Here is a 19,569-nt window from a genome sequence, read left to right on the forward strand (position 1 = left end):
ACACTTGTTGTAGCAAAAACTCATTACATACTATACTTAACTCAGTAATAATATGATATGCATCTAAATCACTAACTCAAAAAGCATTAATAATAGCTTTAAAAAAAAAGTTCTTAGGTCCTGGCAGTTGAATTGTAAAGCCTAATGGCATTGGGGAGTATTGACCTCTTCATCCTGTCTGAGGAGCATTGCATCGACAGTAACCTGTCGCTGAAACTGCTTCTCTGTCTCTGGATGGTGCTATGTAGAGGATGTTCAGGGTTTTCCATAATTGACCGTAGCCTACTCAGCGCCCTTCGCTCAGCTACCGATGTTAAACTCTCCAGTACTTTGCCCACGACAGAGCCCGCCTTCCTTATCAGCTTATTAAGACGTGAGGCGTCCTTCTTCTTAATGCTTCCTCCCCAACACGCCACCACAAAGAAGAGGGCGCTCTCAACAACTGACCTATAGAACATCTTCAGCATCTCACTGCAGACATTGAATGACGCCAACCTTCTAAGGAAGTACAGTCGACTAGAGGGCCAAAGGCATCATGGGGGTCCAATGGAGTCACGAGGGCCCAAGTCATTGGGGTTGGAAATCTGGAAGTTGAGAATAAAGGCTCCATGGTGAAGTCGAGGGTGAAGTCCAAAATTGGAGACCTGATGTCAGCGAGTCTGAGAGCCCGGGGGCAAGGATTGGAGGCCCATAAGTAGCCTGTCTGGGTGTATGCTGGGTGGATGGCTGGAAGAGCGAGAAGGATTGGAAAGGGGCATGTCTTTGTCCTGTTTACTGTTGGTGTTATTGTTGAAGCTTGTGTCGTTCTAGGAACACTGTGGGCATGCCATGCTGGCACAGGAATGTGTGGTGACACTTGCAGGTTGCCTCCAGCACATCCTTGGGTGTGTTGGTTGTTAACACTGTATGTCTCAATGTACAAACATGTACATGTGCTAAGTAAATCTGAATCTAATGAACTCTTTCTGCACTACTTATTTTATTTTAGATATATATGATTATAATTTATAGTTTATGTTATGTATTGCACTGTACTTCTGCTGCAAATCAGCAAATTTCACAACTTATGCCAGTGTCAATAAACCAAATTGTAATCCTAATTCTGACGTTCTACCTTTGATTGCAATAAAGGATCAGTTTTTGAATTCCAGTCCCTTACCATGGGATTTTGTTTATTTTTGAGTCCACAGTATGAATTTGAGCCAAGATTTCAGCAGAATATCTTGTAAGTTATTTCCCTTGCAGCATTTTAGTGAGCTTGTGAGGTAAATCTGCAGCAAATAAACTTAGCTGACGTTAGCCAAAGTTAATGAACTTGCAATGATACACTAGAAGCACTCACTCTTGTTTGCTGCCTCACTGCTCTGTGATACCCACTTGGACTGGATCAGAGTTTGGTTAGTATTAAGGGAGTGTGTGTCTCAGGATAGGGGCAATGTCGCAGACAAGGGAGAATTACTAAGCAAGATTCCAAGAGTGCTCTTGGAATTTTATTGTGCTGATCTATGTTGAAAGTAAACTCTCAGATAGCAAGAGAGCTTGGGTGAATGATTGCCTCATTGTGGGACACTTAAATGCATTGCTCACATCACCATGGGGATACTGAGTTAAAACTTGGTTGCTTACCAAACAATTGCAATAAATTGTTTTTGGAGAGAAAAACTATTGAAATGGAAAAGCTTAACTTGTGAAGGTCAAAGGTTTGTAGTTGAATGGGAAAATAATTAAGGAAGTGTAATTATTCAACTATTCCAACAGTACCAACCTACAGGATCACTGTGTTTAATTGGGAGTGAAGAAAATGAAATTGGACCAAACTATTTGAAGGCAGATGTTAGAGAAGCTGTTATTTTTTTTTAAATTGCTAATTGTTGAAGATTTTCTATTTAGAAAAACTAAAATAATCAAGTAATCAACATTTGGGACAATCTTTCACTGTGGCAACCATAATACAACAAACACCAGGGAAGATCAAAAAGACGTTGATGCCACATGATGGGTCTTGGAGGTTCAGTGGATTCAGCTTCAGTTCCTCAAACAACAATTTAATGCTAACTTTTCTTCTGAATACATGAATATGAAAAAAGGTAGATGTTTCATCATTTCTGTCTTTCTGAGTGAGGTTAACTACTGCTAGCAGTAAAGTAAAATAAAAATAAATAGCTAACACTAGAAAAATTGGAAAAGCTGTTGTTAACACACAGAAAATGCTGGAGGAGCTCAGCAGGCCAGGCAGTATCTATGGAAAAGAGTGCAGTCAATGTTTCGGGCTGAGGTCCTACGGCAGGACTGCATAGATGCTGCCTGGCCTGCTGAGTTCCTCCAGAATTTTGTGTGTTGCTTGGATTTCCAGCATCTGCAGATTTTCACTTTTAGTGAAAAGCTGTTGTCAAGCTGTCATCAACAGTATAAACAGGAGATGAATATCCTGTAGTTCTGCAAACTCATTTAAAACTACTTCCCACACTAATAATTTATGCATTAAATCCATGCACGTCTTTGCTTCCATCCCTAACCTTCACCTTTACTTCCTGTTCCACATCGTTTGACTCCTTTCTGCAAAAAAAAACTTAAAAGATTTTCAGTATGATTTATGGTGGAAAAACCCATGGTGATGTATTTTCTGGGAAATGTTTACTCAAACTGATTGTTGAGAGCTCAACATGATGGGACGGTGACATGGGCCACTGATGTCCTGAAGATTTTGGCACTAGGGTACGTTACTGAGCATTTGTACTGGTATTAATCAAAAAGAGGTCCATTAAACCATTGCCCTGCAGTTAGTTTATTCAATAAATATTTATTCATGCACACTGTTGCATTTAGTGCAGTGTAATTGGAACACTTGGCAGTATCATAGTTTAGTCTCAATACCGTAAAGTTATAGTTCACCTTGTGATGCAAAAGATTGCTGAATTTCCATTTGTTATTAAAGGCCTTATGAGAATGAGCAGTCAGTATGTTGATTAAATAATAGCTTTTAGATCAACATATTACATTTGGATTTTTCATGAGGACACAGGACTCAAGTGACAGGAGTGGCAAAAGTGACAATTATTGGGGAAAGTAGATTTGAATGGATGGTTTAATGCAAGAACGCATCTTTCAGCACAATTACATTCAATTTATTTTTGTCCTGAGAATGTTGCTTATATGATGCTATGTGCCTGTGATGCTGCTGAGAATCTTCAGAGCACCTGCGCATACACTTACTTGTGCATATGTCAATGAACTTGACTTTGAACTTTAAAACTTCAGACCTTCCTAATGAAGCTAAACTGGAGGTTTGGCAAACTGTGAAAGTGATTTAGTGACTTTAACAAAACATGGATACACTGACTGAATGGGTAGTTAAATGGCAGATTGAATTTAATGCAGAGAAATGTGAAATGACATATTTTGGTAGAATTGGAATTGGAGTTGTCACCAGTATCAAGGTAGAGTGAAAAGCTTATTTTGCAGACCCATCTATTACATAGTGTTTTGAGGTCTCAATGGAAACCAATACAGAATGCAGAGTAAGGAACAGCAACTACAGAGAAAGTGCAGTACAGGTAGACAACATGGTGCAAGGCCATAATAATGTAGATGGTGAGGTCAAGAGTCCATTTTATTGTACGGGGGAACGATTCAATAATCTTATAACAGCAGAGTGGCTGTCCGTAAGCATGGTGGTACATTCTTTCAGGCTTTTATACCTTCTGCCTGATGAGGGGTGGGTAAGAGAGGTGGGAGATAACATAGGTTTAATGACATAGTCATTAGCAGGGCACAGGAACAAGACACTTAATGATGCAAGCACAATAATATTTGAAAGCTGAAGCTAAAGCATTGCAGACTGCAGGCTTCATAAATAGAGATGAAAGTAATGTGGAATCTCCAGTGAGGCAAGACCTGGAATATTATAAACATGACAAAATCTGCAAATGCTGGAAATCCAAGCAACACACATAAAATGCCGGAGGATCTTAGCAGGCAGATGCTGCCTGGCTTGCTGAGTTCCTTTAGCACTTTGTGTATGTTATCTGGAATATTATGCTTAGCTGTGGCCATCTACCAGAATAGTTATGTGTTTGGAAGGTTTTAGCTGCAGTGTCAGGTAGGAGAGACTGAGGTTGTTCACTTTGTAGGCAAGGAGGTTTTGACAGGCAGACAAGACTATGACAAGCCTTAAATAAAGGACTTTAAAAGAAGGCCATTGCCTGATAGTGGAGGAATTTAGGAAGGCAGGTAGGTAGTTTTGGAATAAAAATATGGAGAGAACATGAAGTAGTTTGAAAACTACAAGTGGTAAAATTTATTTCACATTCAGCTTTATTTATTTATCATATGTAGATTGAAACATACAGTGAAATATATTGTTTGTGTTAACACAAACTAAGGATGTACTGGGGGCAGCCTGCACACACCACCAGCCATTCTGGCACCAACACAGCCTGTCCACCATATTCAACAGATAAGTTCCGGGTAATGACCTGGAAATGGAGTGGTGAAAGCAAAGATGGAAAGGAAGCTGGAAATTGAGGGACTTAATTTCAAGGTGTGAGGAAAGGAAGAGGGAAATGGACCGACTAGATTGTTGTACAGAGAGCCACACATAACTCACAAAACCTTAGTGGAGGTAACAATGATGTCAGTTGATGCCCTTCTTATCCTCGGTGACTATGTGAGGACCTAGCTTCCAGAGAATTCTTAAATATAGCTGAATTACATTGTATAGCCTCTTCATGCCACCTGTGTAATCCATGCCTGTTAACCCTATATGGAAGATCAATTTAAAAAAACTGCAGATGCTAGAAACCTGAGATTAAACCTGGAACGCACTGCCTGGGGAGGTGGTGGAGGCGAATATGATAGCTGCTCTTAGATAGGCACGTGGATGCGCAGGAAATGGAAGGAGATGAACATTGTGTAGGCAGAGAGAATTGATTTAGTTGCACATTTGATCACTACTGTAATTGGCTCGGCACAAGACTGAGGCCAAAGGGTCTGGTCATGTGCTGTATGTTCGGTCTTAAAAAACAAAAATGCTGGAAATGCTCAGGAAGTCTGGCAGCATCCATAGAAGGAGAAAGACAGTAGAAGCTTGAGGCTGAAGATTCTTCTTGAGGACTCCCCTAATGGAGGAGTGAAAGGATAGGAAGAGCTGATCAGAGTATCAAGAGAACTCCCCAAGCTCTCATGACTAACTGCCCAGTCACAGCATGGAAACAAGCCTTTTGGCCCAACTCATCTATGCTGACTGTATTGCCCAGTGAGCTGGTCCCATTGGTCTGTGGTTGGCCCATAGCCCTCTAAATATCTCCAATCCATGGACACATCTTCTTCTTGTGATGCATTGGGTGTCATTTTTTGATATTTCCTTTGCATTTGTCTGATTTTTTTTACGAGGTCAAGTTACTAGCTCAATGCTCAACCCAGCATGGATGGAAAGTGTGCAAGGGCCTGGCTGGATTTGAACCCGGGACCATTTGCCTCAAAGACTGGTGCTGATACCTTTATACCACATGGACATATTTAGCGTGCTTTTAAATGTTGTTTATATACACACCTCAATCTCTATTTCTGGCAGTTCATTCCAAATCACTGAGTGAAGAAGCTGCTCCTGATGTCCCTTATAAATCTCTAGCTCACCGTTCTAAAATAATACAAGCTTGGATGCAGGCTCTTCAGCCCAACTCACCCATGCTAACCATGATGTTCACCAAGCTAGTCTCATTCTCCAGTCTTTTTCCATAATTCTCAAAACACCTCTTATCTGTCTACTTGCCTAAATGTCTTTTACATGTTAATTTTGACATTCAATAAATTTAATTTATTAGGGGCTGCTCGGTAATGTACTGGCTAGTCTAATGCTGCTACTGCACCAGCAGTATGGGTTCAATTCCATGGCTGTCTATAAGGAGTTTGTATGTTTTCCCCATGGCTGTGTGGGTTTCCTCTGGGTGCTCCGGTTTCCTCCCATATTCCAATGACATATGGGTTAATAGGTCACATGGGTGTAATTGGGCTGGAAGAGCCCATTATCATGATGTATATCTAAATAAAATATTGTCTCCCTTTACATTCTGTCGAAAAGTCATCAGCTTAATCTCTCATTTGTTTGAGTGTTCAATTTAATCTCTGGCTGAGTGGCAACTCTCAGATATTACATGTCTTCATCAATCTGAATGGTGTACCAAGTTCAGATCATCTGACTCACATCCACAAGATCTACTGCTAGGTTGAGCTGAATGAGATTTAGGTGGGAGCAAGGACATGGTGTTCTGCAATGGTTGTTGAAAACAACAAGGCTGTACTTCTAAATAATATAATAAAGGTTAAATGTGCACTCTGTCCAGAGGGAAACTCCCTGCCCAAGAATCAAACCATAGTCACCTCTGATGGAAACATTGCTGTGGCTTTTGAAGGTCAGTTATCACAACTTCCATGTATCATTCCAAAAGCTCTTCAGAGATGCCACCAGGGTCCAAACACTTTCAACTGTGTCATTACAGGCCATCCTTCTTTCATACACTTGACTCATTTCCACACTAATAATAAAGCAGCCTGTGCATCATTCAGACTGGACAACTTCTGAACATGCACAGACCAACACCAGGTAAGGGCTTTGCCTCAATAAATGCCAGATAACACACTTGAACAAGAGCAAACACAAATACCTCCTGTGCAATTCACTGTTGTCTGTCCAATTTCCATTGGAAGAAAAGGTGTTTACAGTATTAATGTGCGTCTATGAGGCTTTGAGCTGAAATGCAGCCCAATGTATATTGCTGTTTTCAGTGATCTTTCTCAAAGATGTGAGACCCATTACTCACCATACGAAACTGAATCCATTCCGAGTGACTGTAAGGGAAAGTCCCCTCTAGGCTTTCCGTCAGTTGATGGCTGTCAATGAACTTATGGAGTGTTTTCAAGGATGTCAAAATTTCCAGCTGTTTAAAGAAAAAAGACAACATGCATTTTACAATTTGTTATGCATTCAACAGCTGGCATAGTATTGCAGAACACAACTGCCTTATATTTGAAATGATTTCTTTAATCTATCAGACTGATACCATTGCACAGATCCATGAAGAGAAGGTAGGAAAATAGTTTTCACCATTTTTCAGTTAGCAGCAGTTTTCTCCAACAGATGCTAGACAGACTTGAGTGGGCTTAATGGCCTTCTTCTGTACCATAATAATTCAATGATTCTTTAAGATCCATTTACTTGACACTTTCAAATTTCAGTGAAAAGTCACACCAGTATCCGTTCCCTTTCCTGCTGAGTTTGAGATCTCATTTGTCGCAAGTAGAGACAGATTTAACAAGAAAGCAAAATCTGTAGGACTTCCTACTGGGTTTGAGATTGAGGGTGCCATTATTTGTCAAGAGTAGCTCCAGATTTAACAAGCAAGGGTGAATAAAAATTAGTTAGGCTTAAGTAGAGCATCCATTCTGAGACTGGGCCAGTGTAGGAGTCTGGGATCTGAGGTCTAAAACTTTAGCTTGAGTGGTTTTTGGCAAAGGGGCACAGGTGAATAGCAGGTAAAAAAAAAAAAGCTTTTTTAAAAATATGTAATAGATAACTAAAAGGATGTTAAGTTACAACAAAATAAATAAAATAGGGATGCTGGATCAGGTGATGATTTGTACCTGCACAATGTAGGAGCTGTTTAGGATCCCATTGTGGTTCCTGGTAACCACATCCGCTGCAAGCCTTGGTTGCTTGAGGAACTCAGGTTCAAAACTAATGACCTGAAGTTAAAGCTTCAAATACAGTGCTGCATCAGGGAGGGGGACAGTTACCGGGACGCTGTGTTTCAGGAGGGAGTCACGCCCATTAGATTAACTACTTTAAATTTAGTCTGTGGTCAAGGAAGAAAAGGGTGTAACTGCAAGTGATACAGGCAGGGGGCGTCCAAGAGTTGGTGGTGGAGGAGCCTCAGCCCTCGAGCTTGCACAGCAATTCTCAGATTATTCCCCCCCTGTGAAGATGAGAGAGGGGAATGTGGGAAGCATCAGCAATTCAATCATGGCACCGTGGTCCAGGAAGTCATTCAAGAGGGTGAGAGATGAAATAATTAGTTGTAATTGGAATAGTATAGTCAGGGGAATAGAAACAGCTCTCTGTCACAAGGATCGAGAGCCCCAAAAGTTGTGTTACATGCTCGCAACATCTCATCTGATCTGCAGAGGAATTTGGAGTGGGAGGGGAAAGATCCAGTTGTTATGGTCCATGTGCGTACCAACGATGTAGGAAGAACAAGGAAGAGGTTTTGCAGAGGGAATTTAAGTAAGGAGGGACTAAATTAAAATGCAAAGGAAAGAGCTCTGGATTCTTGCCCGACAATGTTAGTCTCTAGTAAGGTTAGAGTTAAATGTATAGCTGAAAGACTGGTGTGGGAGAAGTGGCTTTGAATTTGTGGAACATCAGCACTAGTATTGGGGAAGTAGGGAGCTGTTCCAATGGAACCATTTTGGGACAAGGGCACTGGCAAATCACAAAACTATGGCTGTGAAATAGGGTTTTTAACTAAATAATGGGGGGGATTCAACTGCTTAGAAAAGTATGAACAAAGTAAAAGGAAAGAAAAGTGAAGGAGAACTCTATGGAATAAAGAACATGACAAGAACTTCAGAAAGGGATAAGAAATTAACTTCAGTTAACAGGGACACAAAATTGAAAAGAGGTAGTGAATAAAGGACTGAAAGAGTTATATTTGAATGCATGCAGGATATGAAACAAGGTACATAATCTTGTAGCAGAAATTGTCAAGTGTGATGTTGTGGGCATTGCAGATTAGTGGTTGAAAGAGCATAAGTGGGAGATTAACATCCGAAGACACACATTGTGTTGAAAGGACAGGCAAGAGGGCAAAAGGGGTGGGGTGGCTTTGCTGGTAAAAATTAAATCAAATCCTTAGATGTAAAATACTTATGGGTAGAGTTGAGAAAGATAAAAAGGCCCTGTTATGAGTTATATACAGGTTTTGAACAGTTGCCAATATGTGGGGTACAAATTGCAATAGGAGATAGAAAAGACATGTAAAAGGGGCAATGTTGTGATAATCATGGGGGATATCAATATGTAGGTAGATTGGGAAAATCAGGTTGGTGCTGCATCCAAAGAGAGGGAATTCGTAGAATGCCTATGAGATGGCTTTTTGCAGCAGCTTGTGGTTCAACCCATTACGGATAAGACAATCAACACACACAAAATGCTAGTGTTCAGGACCAGAGAACCCTTCAGGACGAAGGGTCTAGGCCCGAAACATCGACAGTGCTTCTCCTTATAGATGCTGCCTGGCCTGCTGTTTTCCACCAGCATTTTGTGTGTGTTGTTTGAATTTCCAGCATCTGCAGATTTCCTCGTGTTGACAGATAAGACAATTCTGGATTTGGTATTGTATATTAAACCAGATTTGATTTGAAAGCTCTAGGTAAAGGAACCCTTAGGAGGCAGTAATTATATATAATAGCCTTCACCCTGCAATTTGAGATGGAGCAGCTAAAATGGATGTAACAGTATTAAAGGTAACTACAAAGGCATGAGAAAGGAGCTGGAAAAGTTGATTGGAAAGGGACACCAGCAGGGATGACAGTAGAGCCACAATGGCTGGAGTTTCTTGGAATAGTTTAGAAAATTCAGAATTGGTTCATCCCAAACAAGAAGAATTCTATAGGGTGGATGAGGCAACCATGGCTGACAGTGGAAGTTAAAGAGAGTATAAAAGTAAAAGAAAGGGCATATAATATAGAAAAATGAATGGGAAATTAGAGCATTGGGAAACTTTTAAAAAGCTACACAAGGCAACTAACAAAGCAATAAGGAGAGAAAAGATGAAATATGAAAATTAGCTAGCCAATAATATAAAAGATAGCAAAAGTTTTTTTCAGATGTATAAAGAGTAAAAAAGAGACAAGATCATTGGCTGGAGGTGAAGAAGAGCAGATTTGTAAATGAGGAGGGGTGGATCTACCTGAAATAAGTTGTCAGTGGAACACTGGGATCTTCCTCTTTAAATAAATCAGGCAGCACTACTAAAACCTGGTGAGGTACAACTTTCCGGGTAACAGAAACATTTCGCAGCTACGTTATCTATCGCCTCACAGCAACATGTCTTTGTGGGAAATGATTGAGCCCAATAAGCTCATGATTACCTATTTTAGTTTCTAGCTTAGTGCAAAATAACCCAGAAATATCATTATCACTTTGCTACGAAATGTCTAGGCCTTTATCTCCTATAGAATATAACCCCTAGACCTGCCCTGCAGTGCTTGTCTAGGAGTTTTGTGTTTAGGACCCTGGAGTGGAACTTGATCCCAAAAACAGAATCAGAATCAGGTTTATTATCATTGTTATATGCCATGAAATCTGTTGTTTTGCAGCAGCATTACAGTGTAATACATAAAAATACTGTGAATTACAAGAAAAAATATGCACACATATACGTGCACACATGGATATATGCAAAATGTTATATGCACATACGGGTGTCATCTTGTTGATGCATTGTCTTTTGAAAATGTTCTCAATGTTGGGGAGGTGGTGCCCATGACGGAACTAGCTGAGTTTACTACCCTCGAGAGCATTTTCCAACCCTGTGCAGTGGATTGGAAAAAGCTGGAGCTGAAGAGCTCATGCTACCAACTCAGCCTTGTTTTGAATAAAATGGGAGAATTTTCCCCTCTGACAAAAATGCCTTGCCAACCAATACACAGTGAGACCAATAGCATCTATTGCATGAGTAAAGGCCAGCACGCGTTTGACATGGAAGTGTGAAAGCATAACATACTGATAGAACAAATCTAACTAGAATAAATCAGTATCATTTTAATTAAGAGTCTTCTTCTAGAGAACACTTACTGATATTCCTGGATATTTCTCCAGCTTGTGAGTTGCTTCTTTATCTGTCAATATCAGTACACAGTGAATGGAGTGGGGGGCACGTTCCTACAGAATAAACCACCAATGTCATTAAAACAGTGAAAACATCAGCAATCTGCATATAAAATTAACCATTTATATTAGATCCCACAGTTCAGGTGGCAACCAGACTCAAAAGTAGCCACAATTACTTTCTAAATGGAGTGGAGATCTTTGTTAAGGTTAAATAAAGCAGTCAGCATAATTGAAGACCCCATTCATCCCTTTTCCATTGTGAGAAGATACAAAAGCCTGAAAGCACATACCACCAAGCTCAGGGAAAACTTCTGTTGTAAGGTTATTGAATGGTTCCCTGGTACAATATGATGGACTTTTGACTTCACAACCCACCTCATTATGATCTTACACCTTATTGTTTACCTGCACTGCACTTTTTCTGAATGCTTTATTCTGCATTCGGTAATTGTTTTACTTTACTCTTTCTCAATGCACTGTGTTATGATTTGATCTGTATGAATAGCATGCAGGACTATAGTATGGTGGACCTAAAACTTTATTTATCCTGAATGAAATTACTGTTACAAGGCTGTCAAATCAGAAATATATACTTTAAAATGCAAAATTTAAGCATTGAGGTATGAAAAAATACAAAATATGCATTTAAAAAGTAATAGTGCAATATACAGATGTATGAATAGTATATCCTCCTTATTCCTTGTGGCTCTCTCTCTGGAATGAGGCCCTCACACACCTCTCCACTTCCTGCATGCCTCACCTCCCTTCAGACAGAACAGGGATGAAACTCCCCTGGTCCTCACCTTCCACCCCACCATACTGAGCTTCTTACTGGATCTCAGTACATGTGACAATAATAAACCAATTCCAGTTCCAAGGTTTAAATATAGATCAACATGTCCATGGAGCACAGGGATATCAGCCATCAAGAATCTACACTCTTAATTGAACCTACTTTATTTAGCATCTGGGAGGTAACTATATAAACATGCATGTCATCCAAGATTCATGTAGTCATTATAGCAGAACTATCACGCTGGGCTGATAAAAGGAATAGATTATCTCAGCATTCATCAGCACCATCCGCACCTTTACTGCCAGCTTCCATCCTGTCCTCTACTTCACTTGGTCTATTTCTGGTACTTCTCTTCTGAATCGCTGTCTTCATCTCAGGAGACAAATTAAACACAAATGTCTGCCATAAACCTACAGACTCCTTCAATGACACTGACCATAGCTCCTCCCACCCTGTGTCCTCTAAGGACGCCAACTCCTTCCTTGAGGTCCTCTGATTCCTCCATAACTCTTCTCAAGAGGAGGCTTTGCTCTACCAAACTTCTAAAATGTCCACCTTCTTCCTCATTGTTTCCTCTCTGCCCCAAGGAATGGGGATCTCACACGTATCTTCTCCACTTCCTGAATGTTCCCACTTCCTCCAAACAGAACAGAAATATAGCTTTCCTGGTCCTCAGTTTTCATCTACCAGCACCTGCATCCAACATATCAACCTTCGCCACCTCCGCTAGCACCAACAGGATTTCATCACCAGCTGCCTCTTGCCTTCCCCCATTTCAGCTTTCCACAGGACTCATTCTAACCAGCAGCCTCTGGTCTGCTGCTTTCTCCCCACCCATCCCTTCCTAGTCCCTGGTATTTTCCCCTTCAAACATGGGAAGTGCAAAACCTTTCTCTATACCTCCTCCCTCACCACCATGGAGGGACCTTGATAGCCCATTGAGGTGAGGCAGAGATTCAATGCACACCTTCCAGCTGATCAATGGCACTCGACGCTCACAATGAGGGTCCTCTATACTGGTGAAACTAAACATGGACAAAACAACTGTTTAGTAGGGCGCCTCCATGTTGAGCCAGTGGTCTTGATCTAATGGCTTTGTGGCCAAGTTTTCAGATGATACAATGATCAGGGCGGGGGTGGCAGGTACTGTCAAGGAAGCAGGGAGTCTGAAGAAGGAATTGGTTAGAAGGAGAATGAGCAAAGAAGCATCAGATAGAATAGATTGTAGGGAAAGTGTATGGTCATGCACTTTGGGAGAAGGAATAAAGTCATAGCCTGTTTGCAAAATGGGAAGAGAGTTCATAAGTCAGAGGTGCAGGGATCCCTCAAGGTTAGCTAGCACGTTGAGTTAGTCATAAGGAAGGTAAACACAATGTTAGCATTTATTTTGAGATGACTAGAAGGAACATTACTGAGGTTTTATAATGCATTGGTCAGACTATGTTTGGAATATTGTGATTAGTTTTGAGGCCTGTATCTCAGCAAGGATGCGATGGCATTGGAGAGAATGATTAATGAATAAAACAGTTAACATATGAGGAGTGTTTGATGACTCTGGGTCCGTACTTGATGGAGTTGAAAACATCTCACTGAGACCTACGGGTGCTGAAAGGCCTGAATTGTGTCGACGTGGAGATGATGTTTCCAGTAGTGGGAGAGTCCAGGACCATAGGAATAAAACAATGTCCCTTTACAACAGAGGTGAGGAGGAACTTCTTCAGCCAGAGGTAGTGAATCTGTGGAATTCACTGCCACAGATGGCTACGGAGGCCAAGTCAATTGGTACATTTAAAGTGAAGGTTGATAACTCCCTGATTTTTAAGGGCATCAACAGTTAGGGGAAGAAGGCATGAGAATGGGGACAACAGGGAGTAACAAAAGAACTATGATTGAATGTGCTGAATGGCCCAATTCTGCTCCTATGCCTTCTGGTCTTAAGCTTCCAAGTGCATGTCATTTCAATTCCCATACTGACCTGTCTGTTCTCAACCTTCTCCGGTGCTGCATTGAGACCAAACACAAACTAGAACAGGGTTCCCAATCTGGGATCCACGATCCCCTCAGTTAATGAGTAAGGGCCCATGGCATAAAAAAGGTTGGGAACTTGGGTAGTTTACAGCTTAATGATATTGACATTGACGGTTCCGTTTTTACCTTCTCACCCATTCTCTGTTCCTTTCTTACTCCCCCCTGCCCACCCAAAGTCTCCCTTTTTTCATCTTTTCCATCCCTCTCACCACTTCATCATCCATACACATCACCATCTTCAACATGGCTCCATCTGCTAGCACACCATGTAACTATCAACCTGGGTTTCTTTGGTCTTGGCTCTGCACTCTTAGCCCTTCTCCCACCTGGCTCAATCTACCTCCCACCATTCCTTTAGCTGCTGCAGCTGTTACCAGCCAGTCTCCCTCTCACTCCTATATACTGGCAATCATCTCTCAGTCTAACACAGGAGCTCAGTTCAAAATGTTGAGCATCATCAGAGATGCTCTACCCATACCTTGTGTCACACCTTGGTCAGTCTCTATTAATCTGAAATAAAACTGTTGCCATAGTTTAAATGTTGGAGCAAGTCCAACCCTTCTCTATCATTCCAGAGATACTGGATCTAGCCTTTAGCCTGTTTTTGCTGTGCAATATAGACATTTCCTCTGGCTGGTGCAGCAAGATATGCATGTGTACTCTACTTCTGCAACCCAGTTGAGAGAGAGGATAACATTTAATCAAAGGACTTTTCTCACCTCCTTCACACCACTCAGTGGAACCCAGACGACAAGAGGGCCTAGTACACCTTTTACTTTATGTACATTATAATTGTGTTTTAGTTCAGGGTTGAGGATCAACTTTATTCACTATATATTTACATGTTTTAGGAATACATTGTTGTCACATGGGGACATGAGACTGGACCCAAATGCAGGACATAGGCACTGAAGTACTAGGGGCAGGACAGGAACAACTAAAGGATAGAACAAGATGGGGAAGACCGTGGCATGTGTGAGGGACATGGCATTCAAAGGTGATCCTGGGGTTCAGAGATAGTTCATGGCAAGGCAGGATCTTGGCTAAGCTAGACAATGGGTCTATGGGACAAGAAATGCTGGGAGGATAGCCCCCTGGGCAGGCCCAGCCTCCCAGGCAGGAGCACAGGGGTCTGGGCTGGTCACAGGGCACCTGGGCAGGATGCAGGGCATAACCCATCAGAAGCAAGAGGTAGGAAAGTGTCAGAGACCCCCCCACCAGGCAATGGCAGTCCAGCCTGCTTACCCAACAGAGGCAAAGGATAGGATGGGAGGTTAGTCCAGGGTGACTCCAAGACTGACTCACAGAACTAGTTGATTAACAGTGGGGACTCCAAGACTGACTCACAGAACTAGTTGATTAACAGTGGGTACTCCAAGCCAGAACAACCCCCAACTAGACTTAGTCCCAGAGCCTCTTATATACACCTGCCAGCCGATAGGCATCAGGTGCACCTCCTTAATCCAAGATGATGCTATTTGAGCTTAAGGGTGAAAGAAGGGACGGCTACAAGACCCGGAGTCCGAAGTCTGCGGACCGGATCAAGACCCGGAATGCGGGCTCCGGACCGGACCATAACAGTTGTGGTATGTTGGTGTGACATTCAATGATGATAGAGGACAAAGAATTATATAAAAATAGTTAGCAGTTAAAGCATAAATATGGGATAAAATTTAGATAAATACACATGTACTATCATGTATTTACAATGTAAACAGCATTATAAAAAGTGTTTTGAAGTGTTTACAGTGCAGTGCAGCTGGAGTAACACACAGATGGGGGCTAACTAGAATGGTTATTTTAATACTGTTAATGTGGTAAGCTTATAGAAAAGATCATTTGGTGATAACCATAACATGGAAATGTTCAAGCTGAATTGACCACAGAATCCATGATTGAGGAATCATTGATTTGGATCCCATTTTCAACTCAGAAACGTTCCTTATTGTTTAGGCTTTAGAAGCCAAAGAAGAGGTAAGACACTACTTGGGTAAAGAGCATGTGTCAATAAATGGATAAAGGGCGCAGTGCCATGATTACAGATATGTAAGGGCAGTAGGTAGATGTTAAGAACACAGTCCTTTTCCTAGACAAAACTGAATTTATCAAGCAGGCTTGTGAAGGGCTTTGAATTCCTTCAAGTGAGAGTGGGACTGTTTTCTGGTTGCTGTGTTGACTTCTTTGTACAAGAATTGGGAGCTCTGTAGCAGAAGTCAAAGTATATGCATAACAACAAGCAATACATCATTTTTGGGTGGACATGCTGAGCGGACCAGTGTGCCTTCCCACATGTGGAGATTTAGTACGTTTATCAGAACGAGGCACAAATCATTAAAAATATCAATATGGCATAGGGATGTCTACTCATGCTCACCTGCATTAATCCAAAAGCCTTAAATAGCACAGGATGTGGTGGCCGTTTTCTGGCATCCACAACAATTGCCAGACCCAGATCTCCAACCTCCTTCCTGCAATGAAAAGAAGTTTAGAGTAAAGCTTCCTTTTAACTTACCATGGGTGTCCATGAGATGGATAAGAACAAGATACAAAATGCATGTATACACTTGTGGCTACTTTATTAGGTATACCTGTACACCTTGTTGTAAATGCAAATATATAGTCAGTCAATCATTTGGTAGAAATTCAATGTATAAAAGCATGCAGACACAGTCAAGAGGTTCTGTTTTTGTTCAGACCAAACATCAGAATGGGGAAGAAACGTGATCTAAGTGACTATAACTGTGGAATAATTGTTGATGCCATCAGGGTAGTAAACACTGCTGATCTCCTGGGATTTTCACGCACAGCAGTCACTAGAGTTTACAGAGAATTGAGCGATAAACAAAAAAAAACCTTGTTAATGAGAGAGGTCTGAGGAGAATGGCCAGACTGCTTCAATTGAAGCACCAGTAACTCAAATAACTTTGTGTTATAACAGTGGGGTGCAGAAGAGCATCTCTGAACATACAACACATTGAACCTTGAAGTATCGGGCTACAGCAGCAGAAGACCATGAGCATACACTCAGTGGTCACTTTATGAGGTACATAATGCCACTGAATATATACTAGCTTACATTTTAGTTAACTGTGGATGACCAAAGGATGGAAGTGCTTTATAAGAATAGGATACAAAATGTGAATAGACCATTGCTGGAAGTTGTCCCGCTCAAACTCTATAGCAGAGATTTTGAGCCCTTGCTTTTCAGTCACAGATCTGTATGCAGAAACTGAGTGACTGCACTTAGATGCAGCAAGCTATCTGCATCCAGAGACCTGGCAAGCGATCTGTTCAATGAGGGTCAGGCTGGGTGAACAATTGGGGTGTCTGACTGGGAGATCAGAGCTGCAGGGGTGTCAGCTGGAGATGAGCAGATATTAAGCGGAGGATGGTGCTTGTGCGAGGACTATGAGATGGGGTCTCAAGGAATAGGCAGGAAAGCACCTGCTTGAGAAGCCCCAGATGAATCCAGTGAGCAGTGCAGACTCACAAAGTCCTGTTTCAGTCATGTTAAATGCTCTGAAGCGATGATCCCACATGGCAGTCCTTATATGTTTGATCAAAGGTCCTATCCTTCGCAGTATTAGGAGCAATTTTGGGCTCTTTATCTAAGAAAGGATGAGATGGCATTGGAGAGGGTCTAGAGGAGGTTCACGAGAATGACCCTGGGAATGAAAGAGTTAATGTATCAGGCGGCTCCGGGCCTGTAACTGCCGGAGTTTAGAAGAATGAAGGGGGATCTCTTTGAAACCTATTGAACATTGAAAGACCTAGATAGAGTGGAGATGGAGAAAATGTTCCGTATAATGGGGGAGTCTAGGACGAGAGGGTACAGTCCAGGAATAAAAGGACATCCCTTTAGAACAGAGAAGATGAGAAATTTCTTTGGGCAGACAGTAGTGAATTTGTGGAATCCATTGCCACAAATGCTTGTGGAAACCAAGTCACTGGTTTAAAGCAGAGCTTGATTGGGATAATAAATCAGCCATGATACAATTTGATAGGCTGTTTGGCCTAATGCTGCTCCTACGTCTTGTGGTCTTATCAGCAGTGTCTAAGGGAACAGACCCCACTGTCTGCTAAAAACTGGTGGATCTGGCAATCTGGGCATCGCCAAGTTTTCTTTACATAGAACACAGTACAGTGCAGTACTGAACAGGCCCTTTGGACCACAGTGCTGTGCCGACTTTTTAACTTACTCCATGGCCAATCTAACTCTTCCCTCCTACATAGCCCATAACCCTTCAGTTTACATCTGACTTTTTAATAAAATTGAATCACCTAATACATAAAACATGGTGTCACTCAACCCTATAACTAAACAAAGGGTCTTTAAAAACATTTAGTCACTAGATGAAGGAAAGCTATTAATTATCAAGGATTCTTAAATTCCATATAATTTTGTTGGGAATATAACAGGGGACTATCCCTAAAAATTGTTTTTGAAATTGAATGCCCACTCAAGCAACTTACCCAAAAATAAAACCAAGGGTGACAATTTAGTGCAGTACTGATAGACAACTGTCAAGCATTGTGGCCATGTTATGTTGGCACCAGAAAGTGTGGCAACACTTGCAGGCTGCCCCCAGGACATTGTTGGGTGTGCTGGTTGTTAATGCAAAAGACACAGGTCACTGTGCGTTTCAGTGTACATGCGATAAATAAATCGGAATCTGAAACAGTCTTTAAAGTGTCCCAATGTGGGTTTAAACCATCTGACCACACGGTGAATAGTTTTACAGAAGTTTGAAGAAGTTTTCCCCCTTGCCAGTTATTGTGGGGATTTTGCAATGGTCTGTTTGGCTGCTGTAAGTCCTTGTATAATAATCATGACTATAATTGATAAATCAAGTGCTGTTAAAGGGCCTGAGTGAGCTGTATAAATGTAAGCCAGAGTTCTCCTCACAATGCAACATTACACATGGTGTCTTTTTAAATGTCCAGTAGATGGCAACACCAAACCATTAAAAAATATCTATTCCTGTAAACAATGGAACAGCCACCAGATAAACACTGGATACTTCAAACATTTACACTCAGTGGGTACTTTATCAGATGCCTCCTACCTACCTACCTACTTACATATCAATCTATCTGTCTCTCTAGCTAGGTACCTACTGTATCTAGTAAAGTGGCCAATAAGTGTATGCTCGTGGTATTCTGCCTCTGTAGCCCATCCACTGCAAGGTTTGATGTGTTGTGTTTTGAGATAATCTTCTGCACACGACTGTGGTAACCCATGATTATTTGAGTTGCTATCAGCTTCCTGTCATCTTGAACCAGCCCAGCCATTCTATTCACAAACATGAGAAAATCTTCAGATGCCGGAAATCCAAAGCAACACACACAAAATGCTGGAGGAACTCAGCGGGCAAGGCAGCATCCATGGAAGAAAGTAAACAGTCAACATTTCGGTCCGAAAACCCCTTCCTTTCCAATCCTGATGAAGGGTCTCAGCCCAAAACGTCAATTGTTTACTCTTTTCCATAGATGCTGCCTGGCCTCCTGAGTTCCACCAGCATTTTGTGTGTGTGGTTATTCACCTCTGACCTCCCTCATTAACAAAGCACTTTCGCCAACAGAACTGCTGCTCATTGGATGTTTTTTTTGTTTTTTTTCACCATTCTCTGCAAACTCTGGAGACTACTGTGTCTGAAAATCCCAGGAGATCAGCAGTTTCTGTGATACTTAAACATCCCTGTCTGGTACCAACAAATCACGATACAGTCAAAGTCACTTAGGTCACATATCTTCCCAATTCTGATGTTTGGTCTGAACAAGTGACCATGTCTTAATGTTTTTATGCATTGAGTTGCTGCCACGTGATTGGTTGATCAGATACTTGCATTAACGAGCA

General features: G+C 41.5%; 1 protein-coding gene across 6 annotated transcripts in view; it reads right to left on the reverse strand.

Moving 5' to 3' along the window:
• Positions 1-19,569, reverse strand: part of LOC140735965 (pleckstrin homology domain-containing family G member 4B-like) — a 231,519-nt gene that overhangs the window by 68,461 nt on the left and 143,489 nt on the right. For all 6 annotated transcript variants that reach the window (XR_012100852.1, XR_012100851.1, XM_073061594.1 and 3 more), the window contains exons 6-8: positions 16,087-16,180; positions 10,853-10,939; positions 6,819-6,935 (exon numbers count right to left, since the gene is read on the reverse strand). Coding sequence is in view for 4 of the 6 variants with exons in the window: in XM_073061594.1 (XP_072917695.1) it covers positions 6,819-6,935; positions 10,853-10,939; positions 16,087-16,180 (298 nt within the window). In the remaining 2 variants the exon portion in view is untranslated. The remainder of the gene's footprint in view (positions 1-6,818; positions 6,936-10,852; positions 10,940-16,086; positions 16,181-19,569) is intronic.

This window comes from Hemitrygon akajei, chromosome 11 (assembly GCF_048418815.1).
Source record: "Hemitrygon akajei chromosome 11, sHemAka1.3, whole genome shotgun sequence".
Classification (NCBI taxonomy): domain Eukaryota; kingdom Metazoa; phylum Chordata; class Chondrichthyes; order Myliobatiformes; family Dasyatidae; genus Hemitrygon; species Hemitrygon akajei.